The sequence below is a fragment of the Panicum hallii genome, chromosome 1 (genome assembly GCF_002211085.1).
Source record: "Panicum hallii strain FIL2 chromosome 1, PHallii_v3.1, whole genome shotgun sequence".
In the NCBI taxonomy this organism is placed as follows: domain Eukaryota; kingdom Viridiplantae; phylum Streptophyta; class Magnoliopsida; order Poales; family Poaceae; genus Panicum; species Panicum hallii.
In genome coordinates, this window is record NC_038042.1 from 992,675 (window position 1) to 1,005,256 (window position 12,582).

Sequence of the window (12,582 nt, forward strand, 5' to 3'; positions counted from 1 at the left end):
TGACGACGGACGTCGACTCGATGGCGGTGACCGACCGGTGAGTTCAAGAGTGATCTCGTAGGAAGGAGGGAGAGCCAGCAATGAAGTCGGTGACGTGAACTGGTACCTGCGAGGCTTGGTCCCGGCCCGGAGTTGCTGCTGCAGCGGCTCCAGCATGGAGGAGCAGTGTGGTATGGCAGGTGGCCGACGCTCGACCCACCCAGCTGACTGTTGTTGACGCTGCATTGAATCCGTCGGTACGGTAGTTGAGCCGGCGGGCGGACGCATGGCCCCGGCGGCCGTTGGTGGCTGCCACTGCCTACACACACACGCCGTCTTTTCCAAACAGGGGTAGAGAGAGGAGGCGGGAGGCGACCGACGCGATGCGGAATCGTGGATGAGCAGGCGAGCAGCCATGCCGCATTCACCTGCCTGAAAATTGCTGAAAGAAGGAAGCATCATCACTCCCTGTCGTCGGATCTGTTAGCCTGCCTACCGCAAACCACCATCGGAGGCCTGCACGCCGATCTCCACTCCTCTCTGTCTGTCCTGTTGCGGACCTGGCGGAAACAGACATCCAATAAGTAATTTATGTTTGCACCTACATCAAAAGCATCAGAGTGGCGCAGCGGAAGCGTGGTGGGCCCATAACCCACAGGTCCCAGGATCGAAACCTGGCTCTGATATGTTTTTTAGAATTTTCTTTTCCCCCCAGGTTCAAGCATATTTGATATTTCTGCGACGTGCATCTCACATCATGCCACTCATCAAAAAGCATCGCCAAGTGGAATAGTCGGGTCGATGAGTCTATTAACAAGCAGCATCAGCAAATGGCCACACGTATCTGCTTCCTACGTTAACAGGTGACCAAGACCAAATCGCACCACCTATCTTCAGGAGAATTACAAATGACGTGCAAAACCGGCTATCAGTCAAGATTGAGAAAAACAAAATACATCATGCACGGAAATCCAATCACTTGAGACAGTATGATGTCAAGTCTTCATTACAAATGTGCACCTATAAGCCGGATTTTGACACTTGCTGGAGTAGAATGAATGCTTTTTTTTTATCATAAACAAGCATCCCACTCCTCGGCTATAAACAGGTATCAATCATGTCATCTATAAACAAGTATTACAGCATGCCCAGCCTCGGATCTTTTTCTTACAGTCAGTAGAAAGAGCACAAACTACAAAAGAGCCAAAACAAATCCAAACAGTTACTGACTGCATGGTGTCAAGCCTTATTCAATTCACAGTATATGTGCAAGAATAATCCCAACAACCCAAAAATATGGGCAACAAGGATGGTAATCAGTGTCAGTCATATCAAGCTCATATGCCACCTTCAGATGGTGATAACCCTGGATCTATCGGGAGACAAATCTTGTTCCACCAATGGACCAGTGGAAGTGGTAACCAAGAACCCATCAACTCTGGCAGCTGTATCCATATCGACTGTTACTACGCTCAACCCTCTTCCAATCACGTAAATCTTCCTGCCGATGGCCACAAGCTGGCACGGGGGCCTCGTAACCTTGTCCGAGAGCCTGCCAAGCATGACCCACTCCTTGGTGTCCTTCTGCCACATCATCAGCGTCGTGCCAAGCTTCTGCTCTAGCATGTACAGTGTCCCATCCACAACAACTGTTGGGCTGGAGAAACAGCGCGCAATCTCGTTTTCTGTGCCCCTCCAGGTGCGGTCCAGCGGATCATATATGCCAGCAAAGTACATTCTATTCCAGGCAGCCTGGTGAATGGTCACCAGCTTCTCATCCAATGCAACAAACTTTACTATGTCCGGGGTGAGCATTGGGTTCTTGTGTGCGCACCAGGAATCGGTGGCCCAGTCATAGATGTCCCAGGAATTTGGTGACTTGTCTGTCAAACCAACTCCACCAGTTATGTATAGCTTCTCATTGAGAGATGCAGACACAAAATAGCACCTGAAAATGAAGCAACAACACATCAGCAAGTGGTCCCCAATTTTGTAAGATATGCTATACACACACACACACACACCACTGATGCAACATGAGATGCTATATATATATATGTACGGCTTAAAGAAAAAAAATGAGATCCTATAACTACTGCTCAAGGTAAAACATGTGATTGTATATATAGGTACTGAGATGGTATATATAGGATACAGCTTAAGGTAAACGCTACATGTCATATACAGGTACTGATTAAGGGAAAACATGAGATACCAATGAACATTGTCATTAGAAGTACCTAGGTGTAGGCATCGGAGCTGCTGTGCTCCAGCGATTCGAGGATGCATCATAGCAGTAAACTTCATCCGTAGCATCATTTAGCCAACTACAACCACCCAGCAAAAATAGCCTCTTGTCTAAGGCCTCAATGGTAACACCTCGCCTCCCTGAGCATGGGGGTTCAATGATATGCATGACTCTCAAGGACCGACTTGAAGGATCTGGAGCCAATACATAACATTTGATGCCTGTTTCTCCACAGATTACATAGATCCACGACTCGTCCAAGTTGTTCCTCTTGCGGCAAATGTGCCATTCTTCACTGCATAGCAGTTCTCTCCATCTCTTTGACACACACCTGAGAACATTATGAAACCGCCGAGGAACCCTTGCTAAGCAAATGAGAGCAATCTCATCAGGAAGACCGTGTATAAGAGGGGTATGACCAGGAGTAGATTCCATGACTCTAGTGGACAGCTTGCAAAGATGTACTATTCTGGTGGTGGATGGTCATCCTGACAGAGAAATAAGAGCGTTGCAAAATATCCTGTGTTAGCATAAGAGGCAAATCAAAGTGATATTCCAACAAGATCACTTCAGTAAGGAAAAAAACACGTAATCACATGATTGCAACAAAATATAGCTGATAGAAAACCACTTCATAATATAGCCAACAGCACAAGTTAGCAAATGTAATTAGAACATAGAGCAAGGCAAAATTTCTAGTCAGTAAGAAAGTTTAGCTTTAAGCAGTACAACTCATGCACAACAAGCACTGCATGAGAATGTAAGTGCGATAACCGAAGAAAAATGTTTGCAAAGTTCATAAAAGCAGAAAATATGATTAAACAGTGAGCAAGCACATCCAAATAATGACTCAACTCAGATAACTACACTTCTAGGGTGCTAGGCACGAGAAGCATAAATGCTAAGTGAGAATAACTCAGAAATCTAAATCTTCGATGATTAATATCTGAAAGCCAAACTCACATGTAAGTCCATTATTATACTTTTAGATAAATAGAACTGGAATTGAACTTGCAGAAAAAACAAGAATGCTACAAACGGATAAATGAAGTAAGCGTAGAAGAAACTATAGCAACACTATTTTTCTTAAAAAAACTATGACAGCATGCTTTATTACTTTCTCAAATTATACTCAGAATTCCTTGTCAGTTTGGATGTAATCACAGGAGGAAGGCTTTTCCAGCACAACCTCACTCAGATACCGTCCTTGAGGAATCATCACAGCAATTTTTTCATAAAACCAGCAGGGTTTGAAATAGGACAGAGAAGATGACAAACTGTGATTGGAAATAGAAAATGACTAACCCAATGCTAGTAACATTGGCATAAGGAAAGCAAAGAATGCAAATACATCAATCAGGTCGAACAAAATGGGAAAAGCATCAATTGGGTTCTCTGGTGGTATGGCTGGATTTGCTCAGAAACCATATTCAGTTTTGGTATAATCAGAAGGGATGCACTTAAAAGTCACCCCTTCAGATACCGTCCTAATAGGAGTCATCATGGCAAGTACACAGATCAGGCATGACAGAAAAGAGGGAACATAAGAAAATAGAAAAGATATGCTATAATACATTAGCATTAGGAAAGCAATTACATCAATAAATGTCAATCAAAAAGGATAAATCATGAGTTGGGTTCTTTGGTCATATGGCAGGACTTGCTCAGAAACCATATTCAGTTTTGGTATAATCAGATGGGGTGCACTTAAAAGTCACCCCCTTCAGATACCGTCCTAATAGGAGTCATCACAGCAAATACACAGAACAAGCATGACCCAAATGATGACAAGACAAAAATGTGCTAGGAAGTAGAAAAATGCATGCCAATGCTAATAATGTTGGCATTGGAAAAGGACAAACATAATTAATAAGTTGATAAAAAAAGGGCAAATCCATGGTTGGGTCCTTAGTTGTTTTGCCTGAATTTGCTCAGAAACCATATTCAGTTTTGGTATAATCAGATGAGGTGCCCTAAAAGTCACCCCTTCAGATACCGTCCTAATAGGAGTCCTCACAGCAATCATCCATTGACAAGCTACAATAAATCAAAATATTACAAGTTACAAAACAACTAGAATTTTCTAAGAAGGAAGAATATTTCAAGTACAAACAATGATGAGATTGAAAAAAATGGTTTGCTGTGAAGTCATTCAGTTTTGTAAAACATTTAACTCAAAGACCATAAAAACACAGGCAGCAAAAAACTTTCAAGGAGCTACATGGAACGATAGCAATGAGCACAAGTGTTCTGTTCACATATTTAAGTTTGCTCAGATATTAGTCTCAGTTCTGGATGTAATCATGCAAGGAATGGCCTTTCAAGAACCACCTCACTCAGATGGTGTCCTTGTACAAGCCATCACCGCAAGCGAGGGATGGAATAAAACTGGAACCTAAAATTTCAAAATCTGAAAACTTGCATAACACTGATGTTTGACAGCTATAGGGGGTGCAAATTTTTTAAAGAGAACATGATAGCACTTCACTGTAGGAGCTCAACTAGCACAGCACAAACTGTTCGACTGAGGACTGCACCTGTTTGCTCAGAATCTCATTCAGATTGGATGTAATCACAGAAGGTGCACCTTTTTAAGAGCCACCTTACTCAGATACCGTCCTTGTAGATGTCATCACAGCAAACAAATGACAGGGAAAGCATGAAATTTCCCGAGAGCATTTTCTACCAAACAACAAACATAACGATTTGCTCAGACATTTTGTCTCAGATCAGGTATAATCATGCGAGGATAGATGCCTCGCTCAGATACCGTCCTTGGTAAGTCATCACAGCAATTCTAGGCTTCTAGCGCGAAAACGACATGAAATAAATAAAATAATAAATCTACACCTCAGTGTTCCTACAATCAAGCTTTTCAGTACAGTCTAGTTCATACTCGAAATTAGTTCATCAACGAAGCCGGCTAATCGCGACAATGAATGGAAGAGAAAGCACTATCCACCGGTAAGTATACGATACAGTACCATTAAAAAAACGAATCGCACGCCGCGGCGCACCGAATCTGAAGAGAAAGCACGGGCGGGCGGGTGGATGGGCCAGATTTGGGCGGGGGAGCGGCAGAGTGACTTGGGAGACGGATTGGGGAATCAGGAAACCCTGGATCTAGAGGGGAGCGGCGGCGGCGGCGGCGGCGGCGAGGGGATTAGGGTTTCGGCCGTTGGCGGAGGCGAGAGCCGGGGACAGATGGCGGAGGCGAGGAGGGCAGCGGGCTCGCGGCGCTGCGAGAGGGCGCTCTTCTTTATGCTGGTGAGGATGGTGGTGGCTTTTCACTAATCGTCTCTTTAACTTTTCGCTATTCTAATCAGGCCCCTGTTCTTACTGTCCTGCCTTGCAGTGCAAAAATAATCGAATTAACTAGTAAAGGGAGTACTGAAACGCAAAACAGCTTATATTTAGCGCGCCCCGCCCCGCGGGAATACTAATAAACCGGAAAAGCAAAGGGGGGAAACAGAAAAGTGAGCCCCAAACCCTAGACCCCATGGAAGCGTGGCCGCCTCTCGCACCCGCGGCCGCCGCCACCCCCACGGCCGCTGCCTCCGGCGATGCAGCGATCCCTCCGCCCCCTCCTGCCGCCGGGGCGTGGGGGGCCGCGGCCACCGCGCAGCGGAAGACCGTGGTGCAGGAGTCGGCTGCGCAGGCGGTGAGCCGTCTCGTGGCGAGCTGCGCTAACTCCAGCGGCGTGGCCGTGGCCGTGGTGGACGCCAACGCCGTCATTGCCGGCGGCTCCGCGCTCTCCACCGCCGCCGGGCGCCTGGTCACTGTGCCGGAGGTGCTCGAGGAGGTCCGCGACGCGGCCGCGCGGCGGCGCCTGGCTCTCCTCCCCGTCCCAGTCGAGACCGTTGATCCTGCGCCGGAGTTCGTCAAGAAAGGTCTCGAATTATCCGTTCATATGCCTCTTTGCTCTTTCTACATAAAACATCTGAGCTATATCTCCGCTGAGCTTTGTGCTCGTGGTCGTTAATTTGGACTTCGCTTGCCGAAATAGCATGCTTGTTGAACCACTAGTTGCGCTTCAGATTTTGTGCTGTCGGGTGCCTGGGAGACTGAAACATCTCCAGTTTAGTGAACTACTAGTATTCCATTCAATCCTCCAGTAGTCCTAGGAGGACTGAAACATCTCCAGTTTGCTTACTGATATTATTGTTTGTATTCTTGCTGCAATGTGTTTAGCCTTGCCAAACTAGAAACCACATTGGTATAATTAGTCTTCTACTGCAAATTGCCCTGATCTGAGCACTGTGTATTGATATGGCATATGGGAGGCTGACTTTTGTATTTTTATTGCCCGCAGTCACCAAATTTGCCAGGGAGACAGGTGACATCCAAACACTTTCAGATGTTGATGTCAAGATTATTGCTTTGGCTTACATGTTAGAAGCCGAGATCCATGGGACTAGCCATTTGCGGGAGCACCCTCCTCCTCTGCGTGAGGTGAATGTAAGAAAATTGTCAGAAGCTCCACTTCCAGGTTGGGGCTCTAATGTCCCTAATCTGAAAGAATGGGAAGAGTTGGATCAGATGTCTGAAGCAGGTGGAGATATCAATTCTCGGATACTTCCACTGAAGGATCTTGAGAATCAAGACATCCCCATGAGTGAGACCAACAGTGTTTGTGAGGCACAAGATGACGCGGGACTCCAGCCTAACAAGGATGCACGCACTGCATGGGAAGATGATGAGAATAATGAAGGTTGGACACCTGCTGTTAGCCGCAGCACACACAGAAGATATCTGCGGAGGAAGGCAAGGCGTGACGCGCTTAAGGAATCTGAACAAAGTCTTGAGACAAGTTCTGGTGCTCCATCAATTGATGCTGATAAAGTCCTCTCAGAAAATGGTGGATTTGAGCATGATTTGAATCCAACTGATGGCCCTTCTTCTGCCTCTCAGAAAATCAATTCAAGTACTGACGGATTGGAATGTCAATTTGAGAATGAACATGAAATTGCTGGAGAACATTTACATTCTGATCAACTAGCCAATGATGATAATACTGATGCATGCACTAAGGAATTGGATAACCTCGACATAAAAAGTGAGACTGATGGAGGTGATGATGCGCGTTCCGTGGATGATGAGAGCAGTGAGCAGAGTTGGGCCCTGAGGTCCTTATCTGAGTCTACTGTGGCATGTGTTACTAGTGACTATGCCATGCAAAATGTCATCCTGCAGATTGGCCTCCGTCTCCTGGCGCCAGGTGGTATGCAAATACGCCAAATGCATAGGTATGTGAATTTAACATGTTCAGGCCTGTTTGGCTAGCTATTGAAGTCCATATCCATGTTATATTTTTTTCCAGGTCCCTTACATATGTAGTTGGATTTTTATTTGACAGGTGGGTTTTGAGGTGTCATGCTTGCTATAAGGTGACCCAAGAGGTTGGCAAAATATTCTGTCCAAAGTGTGGCAATGGGGGGACTTTACGTAAGGTTTCAGTAACTGTTGGTGAAAATGGGATCACTCTGGCCTCACGACGCCCACGTGTTACACTTCGCGGCACAAAGGTGTGTGTAGTTCAATTATGCTGCTTTTCTTTAATGTGGCCTAGATACATGTTCTTAAATCCTGTAGTGTAGGGTGGTGGATTACTTGATTGTTTTCTGTATTGCTCATGACATTTTACATATGTTTTTGTGCTTTTTCTTTTCATGCTTCTAATTGTCAATGGCGTTCAGTAGTGCAATAGTGAAGAATAATTTGCCTTCAATTAGGTTCGAAGAATAGTTGGAAATCTACTGTGATATTGGCAGACACATATTGCAGTATGATATCTTCCTAGACTGTACATTTCTTGCAGCATGGTGTCTTCCGTGAGGACCTTCATGTCATTTTGAATTAGTTTGAAATCTTTAATTGCAGTTATCTTTCCATTTGTCGACCTGACCATTTTACAGAGTCGGTTCCTGCTACTAAGAGTTTGCCTCTTCACTTGCAGTTTTCGCTCCCAATGCCCCAAGGTGGAAGAGATGCCATAACTAAGAATCCCATTCTACGAGAAGACCAACTTCCTCAGAAGGTTCTTCATCCTAAATCGAAGAAGTCCAGCAAGCAGGTTAGTGCCCTAGCATTTCTAACGTAAACAAAAAGCATATTGTCAATCAGGTAATAAGAATACTGGACATACTCTGGACTGCTTAATTTTATAAAGACAAAGAGGTTTCTTATGCTATCATGTGGCCTTTCTATTACTTGTATATTATATATATCGTAGTTGTCAAGTTGTGGGGTGCATATGACTTTTTCTTGTCTTTGTTACAAGTACTTCAAATGCCACTCTGACTATCAGTATTCATATAGGAGGATGATTTCTTGGGTGTCGACGACATATTTTCACACAGTGGTGACAAGAAGGCACCGCTGAAACCTCCAGTGAGGAAGGCACTTGCGATGTTCAGTGGGAAAAGAAATCCAAACGACAACCACTTCTCACGCAAGAAGCACTAAGTTGAAGCTTGCATCTGCCTCGTTTGTTCCTTTTCACACCTATGATAATACCTTTTAGTCCCAGTATGCGAGTTGAAGCAGAGTATGTCATCCAGACTTACTTTTTTTGAGGTTGTGGATAAAGCATGTAAGCTTATGTAGTTTTGGCAACATCTATGTAAGGTTGTTATGCTACTAGCCTACTACTACACATTTCAGCTGGAATGAGTTTTAATTTAAATTGGTTACATGAGCAGGGAGATGTCTCTGAGAAGCAATGATAAGTATATTAAATAATGGCCTCTTTACACTGGAAAGTCCTGCCAGAAGCATACGTGACTAACTCACATTTGCACTTGCACAAACAGATTGATACGCATTTTTATTGAAGGAAGAAACCAAAGAATTATGTCCAGCCTAGGGTGTGTTCTCTACATCACAATTAATTCTGACAAAAGAAGAATCAAATCGAACAAGTATACCGCGGCATTTCTTGCTTACACTCATGCACAACACAAACACTGTTCACATGACACCACCTCCCACACCATCCGTTCAGAAGAGCAGATCATCGTTCGTCGAGCTGAACCCCCCGTAGATGTCCCCCATGTTGAGCAGATCAAAGTACCCGCTGCCTGCAATGCCTGTGGCGGTGGCGCCATGACTGCCGACGCCGGCCTGGTGGTCCTGGTGCGGCGGCAGCGCGCCGTAGCTGCCGCTAATCTGATCCCCGAAGGCGCCGCCGTGCGACGGCGTCACGTTGCCGGAGCTCGCCGTGGAGGCGGGCCAGTGCGCGGACACCGAGTAGCTCTCCGGCGCGGGCACCCAGTCGGAGAAGACGAAGTTCTTGGGCTGCTGCTGCTGCGCCTGGTGATCGAACGGCTGCTGGGCCAGGGGCGCAGGGCCTGAGAGGCCGTTGCTGCTGATGTTGGCGTCTTGGTCGTGCGACGTCGCGGTGCTGCCGCTGCAGTTCTTGACGTGGTGGTGGTGCATGGACATGGACATGGACATGGTCGGCTCGGTGGTGCTCATGGAGGTGAGCTCGGCTGGGCTCTTGGGGTTGGAGCCGCCCTGGGCCTGCATCACCCTCTTCTTCAGGTACGAGTTCCAGTAGTTCTTCACCTCGTTGTCGGTCCTCCCGGGCAGATGCATCGCAATCTGCGACCACCTGAGATCCAAATTCATCAGCAACATGTGCATGGTATGAAATGTGAATCGTTGTTGTTTTTCTTTAACAGTAAAGCTTCTTTTTTTGTTGCAGTTAATTAGCAAATTTTCTCTAGGCTTGCCAAGATCGTACCTGGCTCTAAAGTATTAACTAGTTTGCTATTGTATCTTTAGCATTCTGTCGTTGAATACTTGTTTGAAAAACATAGTTCGGGAGAGAATTACTTGTTGCCCAGCTTGGCTTGAAGGTTGATGACGACGTCTTCCTCCTCCTGAGAGAACATTCCACGTTTCAATCCGGGCCTCAAGTAGTTGATCCAACGCAGGCGGCAGCTTTTGCCGTTTCTCTGGAGACCTGTGGAACCAAATCCAAATTGCGTCCCAGAAGGATAAAGAAAAGTCAGAAACAATGGTAGATTTTGCAGCTGAAAACATGAATTGCTCTTGTTTCTCGCTAGTCAAACATGTGGCGTTTCATATGAAACACAAAGCCGAATTTGAACGAAATTTCTACAGTGATGCAGGAATTTGAACAAAGCAAAATTTGCTCTTGCTGATTGCAGACGAGACTAGAATTCAGCGGCAGCGGCACCCTGCTCTACATGTATGAGCTGCTCTACATGCATGAGCATGAATGCAGCAATCTGCATGGAAGGATAGGAGAAATCAGAGCATCTTCTCACCAGCCTTTGCAGGAACAGCACTCCAGCAACCAAGGCCATGCTTGAGGATGTAGTCCCTGAGCCTCTGGTCCTCCTCAGGTGACCACAGCCCCTTCCGGTAGTTCATCTTGGGCTTCTCGCAGGACCGGCACCCCATCGCCGCCGTCGTCTTCTTCCTTCTTCAGGCTTGTTCTTGTGCCTCTTGTGTCTCTGAAGATGAGCTGTTGCAGTAGTAGCAGTCCCTCGGCACCATGTGCCCCTTGTGATTTAAAGGGCTATCACATTTTGCTTCTCGGTTTAGTTTAATTGAGGGGAATTGAGTAGGTGGCTGCCTGCACATGCTTGAGATTATGAGGGGGGGAGCTTGGTCAGAGGATGTCACCTCTATCTCGCCATTACACAAGGAAGATTCTCAGAGTACCTCACTAAACTTTGGCTTGGTTCTAATGATGATTTGAAATATGAATGCTTGCTGGCACTAGGATCACATAATGTTGGGTTGTTTCAGCAATCAAAATGCTGTCGCAGTCGTAACTGGTGGCGGTTCCTATTTGTTACGCTGTTCAAAGTTGTCTGAGTTTTACTGAATGGCACAGCAGTTCAGAGACGGTATTTTCAGAGACAGTAAGTCTGAAGAAGATGAAGTGGTCAGGAACTAGTATAATGTACGATCCAATTTCTTTAGTGAAAAAGCGCCGTTATCCAATAATCAGCGCGATGAAGGTCAGACTGTCTCCACCAATGATGAGCGGCGAGCATTGACATGAGCTGTTCTTGCAAATGAACGGATACTTGGATTGGCAATGACACGGCCCTACTGATTAATCCATCCCTCTTCTGATGACAATCATTGGGAAGCATCTGCACAGAGAAGGCCAAGGATGAACGGAAGAGCCATGGGCACAAGAAACGACAGCTTTGTTGGAATCCAGAAGGATTTGCGTCGCAAGGATCAAGATGGCGAAATGCGCCTTGGGTATATGAATAAACAATGACCTCCGGAAGCACACACCAAGAATGATGGGAAGCTTGGATGCCAATCACGGTGCTGTTTTCATCCAATGTCAGAGCAATTGAGTTGGCAGAATGGCTTGTTCAGAGCTCCAAATCAGGTCGGTTTACGCGTTTCTGTGTGGTCAAACCGGTGTCTTTTTCTTCGTGGTGATACATTAGCATCTGTTTCAAGAACTTGGCTTGAATACTGGTAATTGATGAGGTGATTCTCAATTTCAGGATAACTAATGGTTTCAGTCTGACAACTTAAGCATAATGAACTCCCTATGTTCTTGTCCTTTCCTGGCAGCAGTTGTTTTCAAATCTAAGTGCAGGCACTACTTTTTCTCTTTCCTTGTTCTTAAGTTCCTCACTTGGGAAAAAGAAAAGACCTTCGGTATAACGACAGATGAACCGATGTCAACACTGCTACATGATGGATGAAGTTCAAACACAATTGCCCGTAAATCTTTAGATTTGAATGTTCTGTATGTTCTTACACAACTGACATTCATGATCCATAATTAAGAGGGGGAAATTACACTAATGACTGGTAACTATGCTGAAGTGGAAATGTGGGATTGACATCGATATTTACAAATGAAAGTTTCCCATAGGCTGTTCTGCTGCAGAATGCCACAAATTCTTAGAATCTTCTGAAGGTTAACCAAGTTGAATCAAATCAGATCACTCCAGCAGTTTGCTTTCCAACTGACCATTCAGAAAAATATTATAAGTAGGCAACATTGCCACCAGCAATCAAGTGTCACATCTAAACTGGTACAGTAATAAGATTCAACAAGTGTATATACCTGGCAACCACACCTTCTCTGAAAGACTGAAAACATGCGCTCAAGCTCGCGAGGCACGCGAACCGAAAACAAAGAGGCATGATCCAGTGAGTGGCTATAGTTAACCCAATATAAGAGAGACACAAATTAGAAGAAATTTGTAATCCAGTGCGTAGAAAGAAATTAGAGGTAGCTAATAATATGGCATGAGCTAGGGAGGGTCCTATCATTCTTGATATCTCTGTCCTATTTTAATACGCAACCATGTCCTACAAGAGAGGACAATTCCATGTGACCT

General features: G+C 45.5%; 3 protein-coding genes and 8 non-coding genes across 14 annotated transcripts; 2 read left to right on the plus strand and 9 right to left on the minus strand.

The window, feature by feature from the left end:
- Positions 1–593: 593 nt before the first annotated feature.
- Positions 594–665, plus strand: TRNAM-CAU. Its single transcript has one exon. It is a non-coding gene; the product is annotated as a tRNA-Met (tRNA).
- Positions 666–939: 274 nt separating this feature from the next.
- On the minus strand, positions 940–5,463 carry LOC112881492 (F-box/kelch-repeat protein SKIP4). 4 transcript variants are annotated; one of them, XM_025946212.1, is made up of 3 exons: positions 5,212–5,463; positions 2,220–2,747; positions 1,330–1,927 (listed from the first exon to the last, which is right to left on the minus strand). In XM_025946212.1, the coding sequence occupies exons 2-3, from the start codon at positions 2,660–2,662 to the stop codon at positions 1,330–1,332; spliced, it is 1,041 nt and encodes a 346-aa protein (XP_025801997.1). In that variant the 5' UTR covers positions 2,663–2,747; positions 5,212–5,463. The 4 variants fall into 4 exon arrangements, with proteins under 4 accessions (XP_025802017.1, XP_025801997.1, XP_025801989.1 ...); XM_025946204.1 differs by having other exon boundaries at positions 2,220–2,715; positions 5,212–5,462; XM_025946221.1 differs by lacking the exon at positions 5,212–5,463 and adding an exon at positions 4,765–5,191 and having other exon boundaries at positions 2,220–2,715.
- LOC112879204 lies at positions 3,353–3,457 on the minus strand. Its single transcript, XR_003226025.1, has one exon. It is a non-coding gene; the product is annotated as a small nucleolar RNA Z118/Z121/Z120 (small nucleolar RNA).
- Positions 3,638–3,739, minus strand: LOC112879203. Its single transcript, XR_003226024.1, has one exon. It is a non-coding gene; the product is annotated as a small nucleolar RNA Z118/Z121/Z120 (small nucleolar RNA).
- On the minus strand, positions 3,885–3,987 carry LOC112879198. The gene has a single exon (XR_003226020.1). It is a non-coding gene; the product is annotated as a small nucleolar RNA Z118/Z121/Z120 (small nucleolar RNA).
- On the minus strand, positions 4,152–4,252 carry LOC112879205. The gene has a single exon (XR_003226026.1). It is a non-coding gene; the product is annotated as a small nucleolar RNA Z118/Z121/Z120 (small nucleolar RNA).
- LOC112879200 lies at positions 4,493–4,600 on the minus strand. Its single transcript, XR_003226022.1, has one exon. It is a non-coding gene; the product is annotated as a small nucleolar RNA Z118/Z121/Z120 (small nucleolar RNA).
- LOC112879197 lies at positions 4,766–4,871 on the minus strand. Its single transcript, XR_003226019.1, has one exon. It is a non-coding gene; the product is annotated as a small nucleolar RNA Z118/Z121/Z120 (small nucleolar RNA).
- Positions 4,931–5,025, minus strand: LOC112879202. Its single transcript, XR_003226023.1, has one exon. It is a non-coding gene; the product is annotated as a small nucleolar RNA Z118/Z121/Z120 (small nucleolar RNA).
- A 219-nt stretch (positions 5,464–5,682) lies between the features above and the next one.
- On the plus strand, positions 5,683–8,925 carry LOC112881484 (RNA-binding protein NOB1). The gene is made up of 5 exons (XM_025946193.1): positions 5,683–6,117; positions 6,540–7,473; positions 7,584–7,752; positions 8,184–8,300; positions 8,546–8,925. Exons 1-5 carry the CDS (start codon positions 5,727–5,729, stop codon positions 8,690–8,692), a joined length of 1,758 nt encoding a protein of 585 aa, XP_025801978.1. The 5' UTR covers positions 5,683–5,726; the 3' UTR covers positions 8,693–8,925.
- A 14-nt stretch (positions 8,926–8,939) lies between these two features.
- Positions 8,940–11,527, minus strand: LOC112881510 (transcription factor MYB10-like). The gene is made up of 3 exons (XM_025946245.1): positions 10,522–11,527; positions 10,064–10,193; positions 8,940–9,839 (listed from the first exon to the last, which is right to left on the minus strand). The coding sequence occupies exons 1-3, from the start codon at positions 10,655–10,657 to the stop codon at positions 9,227–9,229; spliced, it is 879 nt and encodes a 292-aa protein (XP_025802030.1). The 5' UTR covers positions 10,658–11,527; the 3' UTR covers positions 8,940–9,226.
- Between the last annotated feature and the right edge of the window lie 1,055 nt (positions 11,528–12,582).

Coding starts and splice junctions, on each gene's coding strand:
- LOC112881510 (XM_025946245.1), bottom strand. CDS start 10,657: ATGGGGTGCCGGTCCTGCGAGAAGCCCAAGATGAACTACCGGAAGGGG. Junction 10,194..10,521: donor TGCTGTTCCTGCAAAGGCTG/GTGAGAAGATGC, acceptor TTGGTTCCACAG/GTCTCCAGAGAAACGGCAAA. Junction 9,840..10,063: donor CAAGCCAAGCTGGGCAACAA/GTAATTCTCTCC, acceptor TTTGGATCTCAG/GTGGTCGCAGATTGCGATGC.
- LOC112881492 (XM_025946232.1), bottom strand. CDS start 2,662: ATGGAATCTACTCCTGGTCATACCCCTCTTATACACGGTCTTCCTGAT. Junction 1,928..2,219: donor GCTCCGATGCCTACACCTAG/GTACTTCTAATG, acceptor CTTCATTTTCAG/GTGCTATTTTGTGTCTGCAT.
- LOC112881484 (XM_025946193.1), top strand. CDS start 5,727: ATGGAAGCGTGGCCGCCTCTCGCACCCGCGGCCGCCGCCACCCCCACG. Junction 6,118..6,539: donor GCCGGAGTTCGTCAAGAAAG/GTCTCGAATTAT, acceptor TATTGCCCGCAG/TCACCAAATTTGCCAGGGAG. Junction 7,753..8,183: donor TTACACTTCGCGGCACAAAG/GTGTGTGTAGTT, acceptor CTTCACTTGCAG/TTTTCGCTCCCAATGCCCCA.